Source organism: Teleopsis dalmanni, chromosome X (genome assembly GCF_002237135.1).
Source record: "Teleopsis dalmanni isolate 2A chromosome X, ASM223713v2, whole genome shotgun sequence".
Classification (NCBI taxonomy): Eukaryota; Metazoa; Arthropoda; class Insecta; order Diptera; family Diopsidae; genus Teleopsis; species Teleopsis dalmanni.
The window spans coordinates 66648731-66671506 of NC_051848.1; the positions used below are offsets into that span (position 1 = coordinate 66648731).

Below are 22776 nucleotides of genomic sequence, written 5' to 3' on the forward strand. Positions count from 1 at the left end.
TGTCTTGTATGCCATCCGTATTCAAATAATAATTTCTTTTCAACGCAATCCAGTGCAATAGACACTGTAATCGCACAAAACAGGATAAGCAGTTAATAACCATCAACTCTTGTCGTGTGAATAGCTTATTGCTTCCGTATAAGCAATATTTTTGCGTTATCCAATATAAGATTTTTTTTCACTACATGAGCATTAATAATTTGTTTAATTGATTGTTATATTTATATACAGTTGTAATAAAACATATATTAAAAAAATGTTTGTATCATTATATTATGCCATCCGATTTTATTTTATTTACTAATTGACTATATTATACTTGTAAATAATTTATTTCTATTTTATTTCTACTTTTGACGCTGTTTGTAAGTCATGTTTACAATATCTTATGTATTTAAATATGATTATATATCTAGCTATGCATCTGTCAAATTTTAACCCATCTTAGTTTACTTGGAAATATTTGAACTCTGTCAGAAAATTTTCCTAACATTTAAATTTTTTATTCAGGAATAAATTGTAATATTCTGGTGTGCGCATTATGAATCTATAGAGTTAAAGTTGTGTTTTTAATTCATATTGCTAACAGATACATAAATGGCTGGTTAACTCTTTTCAAAATTATAAACACCAAGTACTTTTTTTCCGAAACGATTCTTATTATTTCCACAAGAGATCCAATATAAAAAAAAATTCGCAGGTATGTCAAATTTTATGTTTTATTTGTATATTTTGCAAATCTCATAAAGAATAAAAGTGTTGATTGGAAATTAAAATCTGAATTCTTTCAGAAATATAAAAAAGATATATAGCAAGAGAAATAGGTCGGTAAGGGTGTAGCGAAAGGGTGCTTAAGTAATACGGGTACCTTAAGTAATATTTTATAGTGCAAAGAAATTGCATATGGGCGTGTATATATGCAAGCAGCAATTTTTAATAATCTTCTGATTTAAATGTGATCATCTGCTAAAATAACAGATTATAATTAATTATTTAATTTCAATAAGCTTATTTTTTGCTTATCGGCTTTTAGGATTATTAATAATATTGTTGTTGTTTTAGTAATAACAATTGCCCACCCTTTTCTCTGCTTCGTTTGTTCACTACGTCCATGTACTGTTATTATTTAAAAATCTGATGTTCAGTTAATTTATTATAAATTACGATAATAATACATCATTTTGCAATATCATTTTAATTGAAGGGTTTTACATACACGTGCGAAATTTTTTTTTGCAAACTTACTGTGAAAATTTCACTTTTATTTCGAATATTGTGATGTTCACACCAACGCTTGATTTAACTTGTTATTGATATTTACGTTAATGTTTTAAGATGTTAACTATTTAATTATTTTGATGATTATCTTATTTCATATTAAACATATCATATCCAATAGTAAAACAGAATATTAAATATAAATTTACATGCAAAACTACAGCATATAATAATAAATGACTAGCAATATTTTATAATATATAATGGATATACATTATGAATATTTAAATAAATTTAATAAATTTAATTTTTAAATCTATTTATCAATGTTAATAATAAGGAAATTTTATAAAATATGTTCCCTTGTGAGATCTTAGATTAATCTTTCAAGTCTTGAGATATTCTTAGTTTTATTCAATAGATCCATAGTTAGTCGATTTAAGTAGTTACTCAATCTTTCGATATATGTAGAAATGGATACATTTCTACATATGATTTAAAAATCACATTTTTTATACAGTAAATATTTAGGTCCTTATCGATACATTTATTATAAACAAACTAGAAAGTCTGTGTAATTAGTCTAAGTGCTTCGTATTGAAATTATTTTAGAATTCTGATATAAGAATTACTAACTCTTCTCTACAACTGTATTTCATATGACCACACTGGTACTATATTAGTTTTGTATAAAAGAACTTCTTAAATAAGGATCTGTGACGAATATTAAATTGATAATCAAGAAATATATTTTCCTTTCTAAGTATTGATCATTATCTAAAAATAGTATTTTAAATATTTTCATTAATATTGACAGATATTCTTCAGTTTATTTGTTTAAGGGACTTTTCCAATAGAGAGAGAAAAGGTGTAGTCTTAAGATGGTACTAAAAACTATAGTCAAAAAATTTATAGAACTGGTGTTCATGTTTTGTTGTTTTAATGAATGTAGATTTTTATTGTATAACAATAATTTTTTTCTCTCTGCGTCATTTTAAGTGATCCTTTTAACAGGTATTTATCTTTTATAGACCATATCAAAAAAACGTTCAATGTTGCCATCATTATTAACGATTTGTGAATTGGGATTTAATGAAGTTAGTTACAAATAGTACCTTTATTCTATCGTCTGCGTGACCTCTATTTTGGTTTACACTGAGAAAACCTCGCAATCTATATTTCTTTTATTGTAAAACCCCTTTTTTATTCAAAGTAAAACGTTCAAATCGGCAAATATTTGATAAATAGTTAAGGCATTCATAATAAGTAGGATAAAAAAAGTATATAATTATGTATAAAGAGGTTTTCGAAAAATAGTGAACTACAACAACAAAAATTCTTTTTTATATTATTTTAATTAATTGCATTTCTGGCTGACATACAGCTGTTTCGATTATTGCCAAATACCCATCATCAGTGGTCTTGGAAATAATTCTTGTATTTAATTATACGTAAATAGTTTTTTGAGACTGCAAGTATTATGAATCGAACTCGTGCCCTGCCAAATTTGAAACTCAGAGTCAGCGTTCATTTCCCAACTTACCCAAAGCCGTACTTGACTTTTATAATTATGTATGTAATTATATTAATCTATGTAAGAAATCTATGTAACAAAATTACTATAGTACACTAGTAGTTAAAATTCTGCATAAACCATCATTTCAATAATGCAAAATATTTGGAGTAAATTCGCTCCTACTGGGATTTCGAATCGTACGTAGCGAAGTACGCATGTGACTGAGGGGAATATATGCATCATTGGTACTAAATAATTTATAGGTATAAAAAAAATTTGAATCAAAGTAACCAGTTTATATTGTTAAAATTATTTTAAAACCAAAAATGATATAATATTATTCAAACTTCATATCTTTAAAGAAAACTACAAATAAGATATAAAAATCTTCTCCGTTTAGCTTACTTTGAATTTAAGTTTCATATATGCAAAATTTAGTGAATTGTTTTGAAAATAATTAAAAATCATGGATGAAAACGGTGAGCACGAAACTTCAAAATGTGTAGATGAAGATACAAATAAATCCCAACAATCAGAATCTTCTAAATCCTCCGCTGAAATAGTTGCGAGCTCTTCAGTTGAAAAAGAAGAAAAAGATAAAAAAAATTCAGATAAGGTGTCCCTGTCAAGTTTATTTATTGATCTTGAAGGTAGTCATACTGGCACAACTGAAACTGATATCTTGCAATTATGCGATGATGAGGAGGCTAAACAGTTCTTTGAATCTATAACTGATTATGAAACTTTATCTCAAGAAGGCGTTTCATTTAAAGAACTTGCTCAAGTTTTACGTCGTTCTAAGAAACCTGTAGCTTCTGCCAATAGTACTCAACAAGGGCAATCAGAACCTATGGGCAAGTACACTAGTGATGAAACACATTATAATGATGCATTTAAACAGATGTGGGGTGCTGGAAAAGAAAAAACCCAAGGTTCTGATACTATAGGAAGATTTACAATTGAAGAATCAAAACACCTCAAACAGGTACAAACATATGTTCGAAATCTTCTAAATGAATCTAAATCTTTATTTATTTCATTACTTATTGACTATTTAAAAAAAACATTTTTTAATATAACGTTAAACTTAAGGTTGCTACTGGGTTAACTCATGCAAGCAAACTAAAACTTCGCTCATGTTACAGCGATTCGCATGTTGCACTTAGATGTCTAAAGGGTAATGCTTTTACATTGTACTTTCAACTTGATACATTTTTTTTGTCCCCATATTTATAGATAAGGATGCAAAAGCAATAAAGACGTCTAAAAGTTCTCCCAGCATGTTTGCAGATTTGATGAACCAAACTTTTAGCCAAAAGGGTCAGCAAAGAAGTCATGTAAAGGTGGGCAGCTCTGAACCAAATGAAAAAGAAACAATTTCTTTCGATAAATCAGTATCTTCAGTAAAGCATAACCAGGACCTCAACCAGTTCTCTGCCGAATCGTCTGATGTACAAGACCCAGGAGAAACAAATTCTTACGATTCCTGGTCAAGTGTAACTAAAAATATTGCTACAAATTGTGATGATTTGTGCATTATTCATAGAAATCGTTACGTAAAAGACACTTTAGATCGAGATAATACTGATACTCTTTCTGAAACAAAATCTGATGATTCGATTATAACTGTTAAGTCTTTTGCTCAAAATGCTGAAAAGAAATTTGGGGATGAGAAAAACCCTAATCTTGTGCAACACGATGAAGAAAGTGCTGTGCCAAGTACATACCCTTATTTTAATATACAACAGGATTCTACTGACGTGTCTCGCTCCCATTCTTCTGCTTCTGGTGCTGTGAGTACTGCAGCAGTTTTTGATTCGGTCGAAAATTATGTGGTTAGTGCAACCAGCGAGGATACTGTGACGGGCCTGCAAGTAACCCCAAATTATGTACTAGAACCTTCTGAATTCAAAATTCCAAAACAAAAGGTCAGGCCAACTCCGTACGAGTACCACACAATAAATATAGAGACCATTCCAACCCCACCATCAGATGCGCACCTCCACCGTTATTCTAGATTTAATAGAATGTGGCAAATTGTTAAAGATTTTTTCACCTCGTTGTTTGTATGTTTGTCGGTAAATAGAGATTGCTTATTTTGCTTAGGATTTTTCGTTATTTTCATTATAAGCGCGTCATTCCTTACCGCTTTCTTTTACCGTACCTTGAATATCGGTGGTAGGCATGTGCATCATGTGGAACACAAACATGTTATGTTGGAGGATGGTACATTTCTTAACTTGTAGAAGGTTTGTGGAGAGCTTAAACTTTAGGAAAGAACTAACTATCGCCGCTGCTTTAAAACTATTATTTTTTTTCAATTATTTTAAATAACCACTGTTTTGAGAATGAAAGAACACTCATTTCATTCAAGCATATTTTCCAAAATTTTCAATGCTTATTAAAGTAAAATAAAAACAAACTGATATCTGCGCAATAATGAATTTTGAGAATTTGTGAATTTATAAAAAAATGACATAGCTTGGTAAAGGTAAGTGATTGTTGTTTTCAAAAGTAAACACATAAAAATCTATTTTGATAGAATTACTAAGGAATAAGCTTCCCGAGAGACATTTTGAGTTTCAAGGTAGTTTGAGTGCACCCTGTATAATGCTGGACCCTTTGAAAGCTAGCAGTCATATAACAACAGTTGATAGCTGACAAGGACTAGTATAAGACTAGTTCGTTTTATATAAAAATAAGTAGTTCTTTTAGATTGGAATGCTAACTACATGTGAATTCTGCTTTCCATTTGATTAGTCTTAAGTTGCATTTGATTTAATTGGTCTGTTAGAACCAGTTAGTGGATAGTTTATATTTTAAAACAAATTTTAAGAAACAAAAAAAGCAAATTTATTGAAATTATAATTTAATTTTATAAAGCTAGGACACCTGTTGTGCCTATTTATATGAAATCCAAGGTAATTTCAAAATAATGCATGCCATTATAGCGAATTTCATCTACAAAAATATATATCTATGTGTTTTATATATACTTTTAACTGATATGCTTGGTAGTAGATAATCAAATCAATTGCATTTGACATAACTTTTCTTTTCATAATCAAATGCTCTCAATATTGTTGACCATTAAAAAATGTAACTAATCTTTACTCAATCACTACTATTATTTAGTAGCATTTTTTGTATTTTACATAGTGACATAACAGCTAAATAAATACAGTAATTTCCAGAATAAAATTCTCTTACATGATCGGCTATGTTTTTAGTGCGAGGACACTATAAATAAACTAGGCCATAAACTCTTATTCATATTTTGGATAACAAAAGATAATCAAAATCAAACATTATTTTTGCTAATTTAAATCGATAATCAGTAGTTATAGTGGTAAGCATCCAACTAATATAATATAATATATATTAATACATAATATAATATATACTAATATAAAACATACATTAAGACCGAAAAGTTTTCGGAAATTCTCATTTAAAATTCGCGCGCTGTATATTTTTCGATATTTTAAGTTTATGTAGTTTGGCAGCAATTTAAGGACATTACTATGCCAAAAATGAGCGCGATCTGTCAGACAGTTCGTTTACGGCAGCTGTTGAAACCAGTTCACCTCAGTAGTGCGTTGCGAAAAAAACAATGGAAAAAAATATTGAACAAAGAGTTTGCATCAAATTTTGTGTTTCGAACGAAATTTCGTGTGCAGAATCGTTGCGAATGCTACAAAAGGCTTATGGGGAATCAGTTTTATCGAAAACTCAAGTTTATGAGTGGTACAAAGCCTTTCAGGACGGTCGTACGACCGTCGAAGACATTTCGCAACGCACTACTGAGGTGAACTGGTTTCAACAGCTGCCGTAAACGAACTGTCTGACAGATCGCGCTCATTTTTGGCATAGTAATTAAGGACAGTGCTGCCAAACTACATAAACTTAAAATATCGAAAAATATACAGCGCGCGAATTTTAAATGAGAATTTCCGAAAACTTTTCAGTCTTAATGTATTAGAAATTATTTGCCAAAAATTATTTTAGGTAAAACTTATTTTTGATCATTGTATTAGACTAATAAATCTTTCTAACTTACACTTAATACACTCGGTTTGATTATAAAAGAAGTCTTATACTTTCTTAAAATCAAACAAGATCTCTATTTAATATTATAATATCTAAATATTATATTATAGTGTTTGATCTCATCGTATTTATAAGTATAGATATCAAATAATGCAGATCTCGTTACTTTTCCATAGAAACGCATTCTTTATACCATTTCATGTACTTAACAAAGCATACGAGTACTACTTAATGTAAAAATAATCAATAATTGTACTTAAAATAATCTTCTAGAACCTCGTCGCATTACAAATCCACACTGTGGTGCAGATTGGCAACCCAACAAATCGGCAATAAATGCAATGATGCAGACTGTACGTCCTGGAGGTATAATAAGATAATATTTAAAATATAAATAAAATAAGAAATTATATATATTAAATGGATAATAGTTTCGGTTTTGAAGAACATGGTGAGTGAACGGTAAATCTTAATCGGCTTGAAATATCTGTGGTGTTTGATTAGGGATTAGTAGACTAATCTTGCGCTAGATTGTTCGGGCATATTCAGAAATAACAGCTAAAAATATGTAATAGTTTCTATATAAACATATATAAAAAGGTAGTTAAGTATCTGTGTGTGTCTATTTGAACTCGAATTTTCCATTTTTTACAATTGTGGAGAGTGATCCACTTTTAATAAATAAAAACTAATTTTTTAAAACATAACATTAATATGATATTAATATAGAACACTATATTTTTTTTAATATAAATTCATAATTTTGTTTATATCCCGTCATTTCAATTACGATTTACTTACGATAAGCTATGCTATTTTTTATAAAATTTATTACCGTGGATCATTTTACTACAGGACAATCCCGTATCCAGCTTTATTTAAATACACTATTCGAAAATCTAACCATGTTATGTCATTTACAGCCTTTACATTTAGTATGTAACCCTTTGGCATTGTAGGTGCGATGTTTTTATGTGTAAAGTTTATTTGTTCTCTAATATTTTCCCTTCAATCTGCATTTCAATGCAATTATCTTTCCAGATAGTTTTTGATCATGTTTAGTAATTCCCTCTTACACTACAATCTCTCAAGAAAAAGCCTCACTCACTCACGCTTTACCGATAAATTATTCTAATCAACTACAAATAATCCTTAATCCAACCAATCTTTTATTGAAATTTGGGTACTATTATCTGTGTCAACCTTAAGGAATTGTGTTATCCCCAATAGTTTTTCCGATAAGATCCGATAAGACTACTTCCAGGCGTTTATTATTTCCATTTCTCATTCTCTTTCTTATATAAAAAAAATATTCTTGATAATTTGGTTTTGCGCTAATTGGTTAATTATAAAATAATAAACATTTAGAGTACTAGTACCCTGAAGATGTCTATAGAATATGGTCGAAATATTGGTGCAAATAAAAAATTTTTCAAAATTCATTTTTAAAAAAAATGTATTCCTCAACAATTGGCGAATGAATCCGTTCTAAAAACAAAATTATTAATAAAAACTGTAGTCGTTAACTCAAAATATTCTTTCAAAAAATAGAATATTCTTTCAATTGAAGACAGCGCTAGAAAGACTAAGAAATATTTCAAAACTTTTAAAAATTTTTATAGTCATAAGACGGAATTATGTTTAATATGTTTTTTTTTTTTTGCGTTGAAGTATTTACGTGCAACCAGGTGCCTGACTCTAGATATATCATCAAATTCTGGTTCATAGTCATTGCAGAAACCTGAATGATAATTTACATTCACCTCCTGACCTTCTCATAGTCATTGTAAAAACTTGAATAATAATTTACAGACACCTTCTGAAATAAAATGATATTTAAATTTTTGCAAAACGGTCGTCATTGTCTGAGTTTTGTTTTAATGAAAGCGTGATTTTCTCTATTTTGATTCTTTTCGTGATTTAACTGTCGCACTCTTATGTTCTATTCTGGACACGTGTTGGAAATATTAGGATTCCTCACCAGTTGCAATCGCTAATATATACAAGTTTTCTGAGTCATTTTCAATATAACCTTGTAATACGACTGCCGTTCTTTTTGATCTTATGTCAGAGTATGCAACATAAATTGCCCACAAAGATGTTCAATTTGATTGAATCTTGTGTCAAAATTAGATGAACCTTGCCTGGTAGCCCAGTTTTTTCTTCGAGAAGTTTCACAAACATATTGGGAGCTCTCTGCAAATGTTTTTTTGCGAGTACTTTCTCTATAATTTTACTTTCTCTAAAATTTGTTCATTGCGGGTAGTTCTTGGTTAGTGGTGATCGGTTATTGTCGGCAAGGTCCTTACAACCTTTACGGATTTAGCGAAATCTATTAAAAGATTATGGAGTTATGTTGCAATACATTTTTCTAAACATTTCGTTGTTATCTGTAATATCTTTACACAATTTAAAACTCATGAATTGAGTTTTTTTTTATTTTTATCTTTATTTTTTTTCCAAGTAATATATTTAATATGACATTACATTTTCTAAACTTCAGGTCACAGCGTAATGATAAACGAATTCGTTAAAATTTTGATAGCAAATAAACAAACTATGTATCATCATTCACTATTTATTTCAATTAAACCAAAAAAATTTGATTTAATATTTAATTATTAATATTTTTATTTTTTAAACATTCTATACAAATTTTTATTCAAGGGGCACAAATGTATGTATGTATGTTGATCCTTTTTTCGAGTCAGCGCAAATGGGTAGTTTTACTCTTTGATAGCTGATGGTACTACAGGGTTCCACCCATCTCATTTACTAATTTATGTATTGCCTATAAGCTTCATGATTATTCAGTGATTGATCTAAGATCTGCGTACCTCCCCGTGTGGCGGGGGATTACTCTAAGATTAGATAGCGGTAAGTAGGATAGCCTGAAAATTTTCGCATATAATTTCAGGGCTCTGCCCCTTATGTATTTTTTGATCGGGTCTATTCCAAGGTCTTTTAGCATGTCGTTTGTGCGGACGTACCAAGTCACTTTTAAGAGCCTTCGGAGTGCCTGACTTTGAGCAACTTGTAGCTTTTGTATAGTAGAGTAGATTAAAGGATTATTTTAATTGATTACAGATATTTATATATTTATCTTTAAATATTATATATAAATATATACATTTATATATCATTATAATATTTAATGATATTTATATATCATTTCATTGATTATAAATATTTAATTAAATTAAGAAATATATATAAAAATTTAATTATTTCAGAAACTTTTATTAATGATTTTTTTATTTTTATGTATTTTATGTAAACTTTTATAAAGTTTTATATACAAATATTTTTAAGTCATTGAATATTAATTATACTAATTAAAATAATTTATTTTAATATCTATTAGTTTATTAAACAATTAATTTAATAAAAATTTACCAAAAATTTAATCAAATAAAAAAAATATTAATAATTTTAATCATAATAATTAAATTTAATATATTTTATATTATTTAATAACTTTATTAACTTTATTAACATTTAGTTAAACATTTTTTGTTTCTTTTAATAAAAATATACCTTAAATTCCTGAAAATTAAATAATTATTAATTATCTTATTTATAATAATTAAACTTAATATATTTTATATAATTTAATAATTCTATTAATATTTAGTTAAACTAATTCTTAACTACAATTTTCGTCTCTTTTAATAAAAATTTACCTTTATATATTTATAAAAATAAATTATTTTAACTATAATAATTAAATTTATTATATATTATTTAATTCAATAATATTTTGATTATAATTTAAAGTTAAGTTTTTTATTTATTTCATTTACCATATAATTCATTAAAAATTTATAAATTATAAATTAGTTGATAAATGAACTTAAATAATAAAATTTAATAGCGATTATTAATATTTACTTTTGAAATCAGAATTATTAATATATTTCTTTTAAATAAATATTATTTAAAAGATATTTATTATACATAAAAATTTAATCAATTTTATTATATTTCTTTAGATTAATAGTTATTTATTTATTTTAAAATAAATATTTGATTACTTAATAGATATCTATTAATCTTGATTTCAAAAATTTTAAAATCCAGAAATCAGTATTAAATTATAAATAATTATAATATACAGTAAGTATTGGTATATCCAATATTCCGTTCTAAAACATTGTCAAATATATAAATTGTTTATTAATTACTATTTATATATCGGATGGATGATAGTTCAAATGTGTAACTTCACATCAAGAGATATTTTGGTTTTTTTTTTTTTTTTGGAAATAATTGAAAGGAATGGTTAAATCAAGCTTTAATTATGATAAAAACAAATCATTTTATATGCGTCTGATGGGTCATGTTCATTCGCCAAAAGGATTTTGTAGTAACTGAATTCATGTAACATTGTATCAATAACCTTTGTGCATCGACCTGGCAAATTTTATTTGTACTCTTTTCCAGAATTCTAGTTTATGGAACTTAAAAAAAAACAATCTCCACGTATGTCTGTGATTAGAATGCGGATTTGTTGGGATCATAGTACTTTTACTATCATTGTTTTGAAAGACATTACCTCTAATTCCAACCAATATTCGTTTCAAAACACCTCCTTTACAGTAATGCTTCCGCATTTGTGTTTCATTTTCAGTACTCCGAACATTCGCTAAGCCATGTTAATCAGGTCGAGTAACCTAAGCAGGAGTACAAGCCCAGAGTGCGGTTAGAGTGTGTGCACATTGTCATTGTATCTGTATTTGATTGTAGTGCGATTTTAATTTATTTTGTGGTTTTTTTGTACCACCGGTGCCACTAAGTATACACCCACCTACGAGCGTATCAAGAACGGAGTATTTAAGCAGATAAATACCACGACTCATGTGTGCATGGGAGAACTTTCACAGCAGCCACGTTTCAACATTTCCAAAATATGTGTACCGCGTGAGGTTGTTGAATCAAATTTGCCGCTGAATGCTATCCCTGCTTATTCCTTTTTCTGCTTTATGGTTAAACACACGTTTGTGTCTTCAACGCTTTAGTGAGTTCCATTATTTTCAGTTAAATATTGTGGAAATTCAGTGGTAGAACAACCAACATTTAGTATCTCTTGTTCGTTTATGATTTTAGATAGTGTGGGTTTACGTGTACTCAAAATGTATGCATAAATCTTAATCATTTCAGTATTTTTTTATTTCATTCAGTTAGTACTTTTTTTTAATCCAATAAATAAATTTAAAAAGATTGTAAACCACTGAAAAAATAAATAAATAAAGTTTTATTCACTTTTAGAGCGCACTCCGCACCTAATACTTAAATAATCAAGAAATACTGCTGGATTTTGTTTCGTAGAAGTTTTAATACCCTTCATACATTGATATGTGATATGAATCCATTTATGAATCTATTTAATACGATTGTATTTCTTGAGTTACTGATGGATTTTCCGAGAAAGTCTTGTAAAGTTCTCCATTCTCTAAAGTTGCATAGATTTTATATAGACACTAATTTAATTTCAGAAGAATACAGTAACATTGAAATCATTCTTCCTCTAAATTTCTTACTAATGATATATTTGATTGAATTCAGCATTCAGTTAAATCATCATAAGTTATGTCTTCGAAAAAAATATTACCTACTAAATTCTATATATTACACTATGTATAAATATATATATATACTAGCGGACCCGACAGATGTTGTCCTGCATGATATACTAAGCGATTAGGATATTAAACAAAGTAAGAAATGAAAGACAAATAATGTAATAATTTTGTTATTGTTTATTTTGAAATAACATCAATTTTTCTAAAAACAATTCGTAATAATCAATAATGTTTGTTTAATTTCATCTTAATGCGAGTTGATGATCAATATTTTTAGTCAATTCTTGAGGAGTAGAAATGAATAAACTTGTCCGTTTTCCAACGCGAGAACACTTCACATATATTTGGCCATGTGAAAAGACCTGATTTTCTATATCTATCCCACAAATCGACATTGTTTGACCTTGCGACTTATTAATAGTCATGACAAATGCCAAGCGATTGGAAAATTGCATACGTCTTAATAGAATGGGTAAGTCTGAAGGGATCATTGGGATTCGTGGCAGGAGAACAGTTTCACCTTCAAATTTGCTATTCAAAATTGTAGCTTCAAGTACATTGCCCATAATTGCGCAGCATAATTATAGGTGAGCCAATTTTTAATCTTAAGTTATGTGGTGACATTCCTGGTAAATCCAGCGAATTCAGAAATTCAACAGGATAGTTGAACGATTCATTAAGCATGAATAAATTTTAAATATTGAATATAAATGTATATGGAGACCTAAAAACTATATAATAATTAAAAGACATTATGCAGTGGACCAAATTGTGAATCTAAACCATCCTTGAATCCACTTGAACACACACAAAAAATTTTATCAAAATCGGTTCAGCCGTTTAGGAGAAGTTCACTGTCAACACAAGTACAGAAGAATTATATATATAAAGATATATATATATATATATATATAAATGTATATATATATTATATATATTATAAGTAAAATTGTTACATGTCGATGTAGTTAGGTTCTTAATGTGATGATTTGATGAGACAACGGGCAGTATATGATTAATTTTTTTAATTGAGATGATTGGGTCCACAAAACGATCCCTGCGTAATGATTCCTTTGCTTGATTTTAAAACAGAGACTGAAGTTTATCTAGATTTAAATTAATAAATAGGTTCATCCATAGCATTTCAAAATTGCGTCTTGACATTTTTTTGGGAAATACAGGTGTATAATAAACTAAATTTTTAAATACTCAGTCAATATTTAATATAGTATGTCATAAGGTGGTATTCTACAAAAACAAAAAATTTACTTCCATTTCCTTACTATATGTTTTCAATGTCTTGTCTTCATAAATAATACTTCTAAGTAAAATATAACCACAGTGCTTCAGGATATCAAAAGTACATACTGGCAAGATATTGCATTAAGACCAATCCTTTAAAAAGATCAAGGCTATACATATAACAGTCTAAGCATGGACCCAGCGTTACGAACGGTTTATGTTCGAGCCCGTATAGTAATAATAATTATAATAAGTGCTAATGCAAATACAGTTTTTAATGTTCTTTATACTGTTTTCTTGACTTCTATAAAAACCGCTATTAAGGTATTATAGAACTAAAAACGCATTAGAGACAAATATTAAGTTTTGAACCTACTAAGATGGAGATAAGATAGAATCGATGTAATTAGTTTTTATGTCCTTGTTTTGTTACACTGTCAAAGCAACTGAAATTTGTAGGAGCTTTAATTATCTAGTAACGAAGTCAGACTTTGCGAATCTCTCTAACAATATCTAGAATCTCTCTAACAATATCTAAAATGCTTAACAATGTTTTTAATACTAATGCCTATCGGTGTATTCCTTAAATGGTTTGTTTGCAATAGCTAAGGTAGACTTCTTAAACTCATTTGGAAGACGAAAGTTTCGTATTATTCACGCTCTGTTAGTTACTCTCACAGTTAGGCTGCTCTTAAAACTGTGTCTTCTTGAACTTTTAAGTCGAAACAGAACGTCGAGTGTTACGAGCTTCTACAGTAACTTGCATCCGGGTCACAGCGAAGTTTTGGGAAACGAACAAGCTAATGAACTAGTCAAAACTGCATCAAACACTGCAGTTTTGTGGGTTAAACTAGTACAAAAGAAAACAAATAATCAAGCAGAGGGATACTCCTTTGCTCATGATTTACTGAGAAGATTTCACAGGACTTAGACAAAGCAAAGCACTAATTAAACCGTACTCCTATAAAAACATTTTTAAATGCTCAAAAGGTAATTTAAGATTACTAACGGATTTCATTACGGGTCATTATGGTCTAAAATATCACCTATATAAACTTAGATAATCTTAGATAATTCGAAATGCAGATTCTGCTTCGAAGATTAGGAAACATTTACGTATATTCTTTGTGACTGTCCAGCTTTAACAACGCAGAAAAGAAACTTATTTCATATGGAATTTCTGTCCCCAGAATAGTTTAAGAGCTCTTCTCCAGCTTTAGTTCTGAACTTTGTTCACTAAGTTTTAAAGGGCTTTATGTAATTAAAAGTGAATTTGGTACAATAAGACTTTTCTGATCGCAGTACCGGCTATTGGGTGATTTCACCGACAATAGTTTTAATAACAATAATAAAAACCAGAATAAGAATAGCATACGGTGATATAGGTAATGTAAACAGATATTAAGTATCTCAACTAATTTTACTCTATAATGTCTGTGACCATTTTGGGTATTCCACTGTAACAAGCGTTCTATTGAATTTTGATACTGAGCTATTCAGTTAATTTTGCTGAATTGTAGTTTGAAGCCAATCGTATCTTCCTGTCTGAATATATGGTATATTGACAGAGTTCAATTCTGAATTAGACCACTTTTAGTGTAACACTAAATAGTCTTCCTTCAAGTCTTCTAATATTTTAACTTTTTTTTTTCTCTAGGGAAGCAATATTAATATGGTAAGCAGTTGTACTACTGCAGAAATATAGGTTGTTTACTAATATTCAAGACCCTTGACGTCATCTGCATGATTAAGGGTTTAAATGGACAGTTTGTGTTACACTATGGAGTATTTCTTCAACTACTTTAACTTCAAAATTTCAGAAATTATATTGAAAGAAGAAACAGCTGTACTACTGATGAAATATAATCGAGCAATATTAAAGATTTTGAATTCATTAGGAATTTACATGTATATTGACCAATTGAATAGAGTTATCTGAATATTGTAAGTCATTATTGTCCTAATTGATTGGGTCCAATGGTGTATACCATAATTATGTATTTTAGGTTCAGTTTGTATTTGACTGCCTTCCCTTATTAGTTTATATAGCAATCCATAGGGATAAAGCTCGGATTTTATGGTATGATAGTCTATTGTAACAAATTGCAAGGTTCTACTTCAATTGCTATTTCAGATAAAAATAATTGTATTGTATTTGTGGTTTGTTTCACATCTTTTTCGGCGTCTTGTTTGATTTTAATTTAAAACTTTTTGTTTGTGTTTAAATTTGAATTTTTTTTTATTTTGTTTCCCAATTTTTATTGTAATTTGATTTTTCTTACTCTAATATTTTTATTTTATATAAAATACTTTTTCTAGCATAAATTTTTTACGCCGAACAATAAAATGAAAATTGAATAAGTTTTTTGTTTGCACTCGAAATTGAAAATTCAAATTAAATTTGTGTGTTTGTATGTGTGTATCTGTGTATCTGTGTATCTGAGTTGATTTGTAAGCTACGTATGCTCTTGTAAGTGTGTTTTTGCATGAATGGCCGTGCATTTAAATATTGCCGAAATACCAAATGTGTACTTCAGTACTTCAGTGTATCAGTACATCAGACTTAGCATTCTGCGTTTCATAAATATAAGCAGGAGATCCTGGCGCAATGCAGGGTATCGCAAGGTTCGGCTGTGCTTGTTGTGTTTACTGTGCTGAGATACTTTTACTATATAAATTTTGATTTTTCTTTAATTTCACACCACATTCCTTCCGTGAAGTACGAGCAAATTGAATATAGATTTTATTTTGCTTTAGCGCAATTTTTGAATTTACCTAATATAAGGATATTTTAACTGCGTTGCTACACGCCAATTTAATAAAAAGTAATTTCTGAGCTGAATTAAATAGGATTAAATAAAGGAAGCTTTGGGTTAGACAAAAGCAGAACGGAAGAAATATATTTAATATATCACCAGGTAACGGCAATTTCCTAAGTGAAAATTTCAGCCAAGCTGCTATTTCTTAGGAGTAAAAATTATCGACGGAATTCATAAAAATACTTAATAAAAAAAACTCACTCCACTGACCACATCAACGCCATTCGATTTAAAAATATAAACTTCCTTTTTAGCATTTGAAATTCAAATTTCCGCGATTTTAGCTGAGTGCCGTAGAGAATCTGTAAAATCTTGAGTAAAACTCACTTCAGATTTATATCCAATTGCATGCAAATAATGTCAAATCAAAACGAAATGATTTCGTTTTGTTGTATATTATAAAAATAAAATCAAGGAAGAAATTAAATAAATATATATATTTTTTTGTATTATATATCTGTAATTTATATAAATTTTTCAGCCTATTAGCACTTGAATTCATTTATTTATCCTCGCATCTGGCATTGTTTTTGCTATTGCTATGATAATTATAATTTTTATTATTTGTTTCTATTCTTCGATTTAATCATTTACTCTTATTATTTGCTACTGAATAGTCTTTAGCATAGCTACATAGAATAGATCATAAAGTAACAATGCATATGCAACAATTACGAAAACAAAAATTCGCAACAACAACGATGTTGTCTTATGTACATACTATGAAAGTTCTTTTGTACATGAAAAATTCATTAAAGCGGATGGTGCGAAATTGTAAACTATCTAACAATGAAGTTTTTGAAAATTAAAATTATCAAAGCATATCACTTATTATCAAAGTATTAACTAGAACAGTGGTTGGTAAGTACACTTAATAATGTTTGCAGTGTTAAATGTACAGGGTGGCCTAATTTAAGTGCTGTATAACCAATTTTCAAAATACTGTGCTATTTAAAATTTAATTGTATAAAATGAAAATTATTGAATTAACAAAAAAATTTTTGTTAAAAATTAAATTTTTGGATTTTATATTATACCTACTTACTTAATTACTTACTTAGTTGGTCGTTATAGACGTAATTAATCCTTGGCCGCGTCCAGTAGCCTTTGCCAGCCATCCCGATCAGTGGCTTATAGTATACCAGATTTCATGCTGCGTGAAAGTAATACTGTGAAATAATTTCATTTACCTATGAATTCCTCAATTGTGAAATTTTGTTCATCAGAGAAGACGAAGAAAAGAGAAGAACACAAAAGCTCCTTTACTTTATTAAGCATATTTTTTGAACAGCAGCGAAATCTTTCTCTCTTTGTAGCTTATAAAACTTCAATTAAAATTCAATTTTGAATATATGTTGCTTGTCTATTTTCGATATGTTTAAATGAGCAGTCATATATCTTCTTTTTACCGCAAATGCATTCGTATAGAGTTTTCAATCATGGACAACCACTAAAGCAGTTCTGCAATACTGTCAGTTTCATTAATATCCTATATATTTTGAAGTATCAAATAGTGATTCGTATGGACTTAATCAAAGGTTCTTATATTTGTAGTTTTCCTCTCAAAAACAGCGCTATTATGTTTGATGTCCCCTACGTATAAAATTATTACCAAAAAATAGAAAGTAAATGTTATTGCATATTGATATACAATTCCGATATGAACAAACTGTTAGCTATAGCATTTTAAAATTAATTACAACGATTAAATAAGCATCGCACTTTGCTCGACAAACACTAGAGCAGAAGTCCGGTGTAGTGATGTGGTACCTGCCGTGAACGTCTAACATCATGCAGTTCTTAATGCACCTATTGCACCATTAAAGCTGCCATTTCAATCTCAAGAAGTTTCGCCGGTACCAATTGAAGCTATAGGGATAGATATAGTATTATCTTTAGGAGGGTGCAAGATTTATTTTGTATCTTTGTTGATCTGTGGGTCATACTTTCTAGCTGGAAGATGCTATTTTGTATCTAATGATAGTAAACTAATAGAATCATTTTATTTGATTATATTTGGGTTTTAACCATAGCCATCACAACACGTCATTTAAGAAGTGTCAAAGCTGTGGTGCTAACCCATGTGATATTTAGATTCACACCTCAGGAAAGACAAAAAAAACGAGTGCTAAATAAGCATTCTATGGACTGTGGTACGATGTTTATTAAATATAATTAGATCTCAAGCGGCTTTAAATGACGGTGCCAAGATGGCATTATTTCCGTTTGTAGCTCAGTGAGGTCGTTTAATTAGATTAGCTACTATTTCTGCAATTATAAGAAATCCGATTAACTTATCTCATTACATCAATGACCAATCCATTTATAGCTAAATCTGTCATTTATGTTAGTTGTTTGTTTATTTCCAAACTTACAAGTTTTCTAATACATTAAATTTTTATAGATTTCTATTGGCTATCTTAGTTGGAGAGCTAAGTAATGTCATCAAATGACTTAATTTACTGATAAGCTTGCACTGCTGGACATGTTTTTGATTATTATTTGATCCACTTCAAATCTAAGAGTGTAGCTTTCACTTAAATAAATAGAGATATAGAACAGGAAGTCTTCAAAAAGGAGAGTAAGACGATATAATGAAAAACAGTTACGAGTAGAATTACTGCAAGGATGAAAGATAACATTGAAAGAGATAGAACGACAAAATGAATACAGAGAGATCTAAATTATTTTTTGAAGTAAAAAAAGATACTGTAAGATAGGAAGGTAAATTGAGACGGACAAAATGATAAATGGGATGCAGACAGATCCACACAAATCTTTTAATTTTTAAGGTTAAATAATGAAATTTCAAGTACTGATTTTTTGACATCCGGTACATTCACTGAAGTGATCAAAACTGTCAATTTAACTTTTTTGATTATATTTATGTCAATATTGATGCAATAAAGGAAGTTTTGGTTTTGGATACTCTTGGTTTTGGACACTCTTTATTACTTTGCTTACCAACAAATGGTTCCATCCCGCTCAAAAAGCAAATAAAAACGAATACGTTTTGATGTGAAGGCATGTGTCATGGAATGGGAAGGATGTGTCATATCGTGAAATACTATTTCTTATATTTGGGTCCAAGTTTTTTAAAGACACGACTAAATAGTCTATTTTAAAGGTAGATAAAGACGTGTAGTGAAAATAGATCAAATTCTCTTCAATTGTATAGAAAATTATTTTGATTCTACATTTTCTAATATTTTTTAAATTTTTCAATTCTCAAAACTTGATTATTTTGTTTGGTTTCTGAATTGAAAATGCAATGAAGTCTGCTAAATGTCTTTTTTAAACATTAAAAAAGTACATAAAAACAAAAGCTTTTTAGTTATGCAAATTATTGCAGTTTCATTAAACTTTATAAAACTTTAGGAAAACTTTGAAATATTTGAAAGAATAGAACTTCAACTACTTCATACAATTTTATTGCATAATTTCTGTTTTAATTTCTTTTCACATAAATTGAAGGCAACTGAATCTCCGCTTTCCATTCAACTCAATCACAACTTATGTTTGAAAAAAAGTCACAGATTTTTATTACAAGCCCATGAATGAAGCACAGTAATTCCCATAATTTGAGCATTTATCCAACGTTTGTATATATGAATCACCAACATATATCGGTTGCAGTATATAAATGTGTATCCTAAACATAATCATACAGCATCTATTTCAAATAATATGTTACTTATGTACGCCTATACATACAGGCACTAGCATGTATCTGTCCTCTTACGTACGGAATTTGGTTCTGTTTGTGCTTATCTTCATTTTACCGCCAGGACAATATCTTTTGTGCAAAACCAATTTATTGCCATTTTACGATATGGTTGCATTTTCATTTCCTATTAAGTTTTTTATTATTGGTGTTTATGCCTTTATGTAGGAGTGTGTTGTCTATTTTTTAATTCGTTTCGATAGTATCCTTCAGCAACGTTTCTATCCCGCAAAAGAAAATTTATATCGCACGCCCCTTTCGCGTCACAATGATTAATGTCACTTTATCGTAAATAGTTGAATTGAAGTTTTGGTCTTTTTTATTGCAATCGCCTATAAACCACACAGCCACAGACAATTTAACCCTAACCTTGCAGCGTGGTCAAATCCTATGGACCGTTCGTTCGTATAATCCTTGGCTACCGCAAAGCATTGTTGTTGTTTGCATCATTTCACGTTTACTCTATTTGTCTCTCTAATATTAATGGAGTGTGTCTCAACATATGTAATTTTCTAAAATTTTTGGTTGTGGCTCCAATGGAGAGCCGGCAACCATAATTTTTTTTGATAATAATAAGTAACTAGTTTTTTATAAATTAATGATGATAATAATAATAAATCAAGCGAAAGTGGAATCTTAAGGAAATCAAGACCATTCCAATAATAATAACCGCTGAAGGTGTAATTGACAAACATCTCTGTACAAGTATGAGCACTTTTGGACTCCCGCAAAACCTCGTTGATACCATGCAGAAGTCAGTCATCATCGATACCTGTCATATAACCAGAAGTTTCATTACCTAAATTCTTATATATAATATATGATATATATTGTTTTAAGTTAAGGCTTCCAAAATGTATTTTTTTTTTTTACCCATTAAGGAGAAATAAATAAATGATAATAATAATAATAATAGTAATGATAGTGATACTGAATAATTGCATTAATAATTGAATAATTAATTAGTATAATGACTGCAATAGTGTTAGAAAAAGAATAATAATTTATTTTTATTTCAATTATTTAATATTAATTTTTAATTATTTTAGAAAATTCGAACAATAATGAATTGCAATACAGCTCTTTGAAGTAGTATTTCTAAAACCCATTATCAGTGATTTTTTTATTTTTTGGGGCTGTCAGTGTCTGGCTTCGAAAATTGATTCTATTTTTATATAATTTATCTATTTACACAATAATTCCTTCGCCACATATGACTTCAAAATTAAAGCCGACAAATGAAATAAAATTCAAAAAAAAATATAAATAAATAGCAAGTAACATATTTCCTCTCTGCAGTATTCTCACCGAACCCATCTGCCCCTAAAATTTAAAGAAAATATATGCGTCTATCATCAGCTTTAAAAAAAAAATCTTAAGGAACCTCAGTAGTAACTATCCTATTTACTTATTGAAGTGATTAATGATTACAAATAATTTCTATGTCTTAAAATGCATTGCATTATCCAATTTATTTTTGAAATTTCAAATTGAAAATCAAGGGAAATATCCATAAAATTACATTAATTATAGGAAGTACGATTCATATATACTCGTCCTAGTTGGCACGACTATACGTTATTAATATTTTTAATGTAAATATTCTTAATTTTTCTCATAATAGGTTAAAGCTCAATATTTAGGGAACCAATATATTTACCATATAGATAAATGGTGCAGTAGAATTATCATATCATATATATGTATATACAACGACTCAGAAATATTTAATAACAAATTATTTTATATTTATTCTTATTAGTGGTTACCGAGTGATGGTCGTTACACCACGTGAGAATGGGCGAGTCATTTCAGGTCATTTTAGTAATTAGGAGAACCTTTTATGCAAAAATTATGATATAGTTATGCTGAATATATAAATATATAAGCTCCTGCAATTCATTCTGAGCTCTGTGCCCGGTGTGTGATGGAAATGTCGTCAATGTCATGTGCTGGATGGGCCATATTAGGTAAACCCACTTGCTAAACAAAAAAAAATTGAAAAATAAATATAGCTGTGGGCATTCAAGTTAAATATCATTTAACTAGGTTTGTGATATGATTATATTACTTTTTAAGGAATAGATCGTGTAAATGGGCATTTTTAGTTCGAATGACGTACGTTCTCATTTTTATTATATTCTCTGTCGTATTTGCCTACTTGCTGAACGAGATGGGTTTTGGTCTTAAGTTTAACGAATTCTCCGTGGTATATCGGTATAAAACTTTGACTTCAAATAGTTCCTAAAGTAAAAGTTTGACTGTATCAAGTCAGGCGACCACGGAGGCCAGTTAAAATAAGATGTTTTGCCATCTGCAAACCATTTTCTTGAAATGTCGGTAACAAAAATTGGATATAATAGCACAGAAAGATGTGAACCTATTTTTGCGGTTAGCGTTCAACACTGGTCTCTATGACCGCAAGATTTATATTGGATCGCTTCGTTCGCTTTTGATTTGGAAGCGTGGAGCTAGGGACAGTACCAGAAGACAAAAAATTTTCGTGCAAGCTATTTATGATTTTCTTCGACAATACACATTATTTGATTCTCCATTCGTGCTTAGTTTTGATTGTTGTGAAGTTATTTTGAATGTACACCAGAACAGTTTTAACCCCTGGTGTAA

The 22776-nt window shown here is 29.1% G+C and overlaps 1 protein-coding gene across 2 annotated transcripts; it reads left to right on the plus strand.

Moving 5' to 3' along the window:
• Positions 1–515: 515 nt before the first annotated feature.
• LOC119662501 lies at positions 516–5162 on the plus strand. Of its 2 annotated transcripts, none has more exons than XM_038072129.1 (4): positions 516–700; positions 3135–3719; positions 3827–3911; positions 3971–5162. In XM_038072129.1, exons 2-4 carry the CDS (start codon positions 3201–3203, stop codon positions 4978–4980), a joined length of 1614 nt encoding a protein of 537 aa, XP_037928057.1. In that variant the 5' UTR covers positions 516–700; positions 3135–3200; the 3' UTR covers positions 4981–5162. The 2 variants fall into 2 exon arrangements, with proteins under 2 accessions (XP_037928057.1, XP_037928058.1); XM_038072130.1 differs by having other exon boundaries at positions 3173–3719.
• Positions 5163–22776: the final 17614 nt, after the last annotated feature.

Bases quoted from the DNA above. Each gene is read 5' to 3' on its own strand.
- LOC119662501 (XM_038072129.1), top strand. From the start codon at position 3,201: ATGGATGAAAACGGTGAGCACGAAACTTCAAAATGTGTAGATGAAGAT. The intron at 3,720-3,826 runs GTACAAACATAT...GTTAAACTTAAG, and splicing joins AATCAAAACACCTCAAACAG to GTTGCTACTGGGTTAACTCA. The intron at 3,912-3,970 runs GTAATGCTTTTA...CCATATTTATAG, and splicing joins TGCACTTAGATGTCTAAAGG to ATAAGGATGCAAAAGCAATA.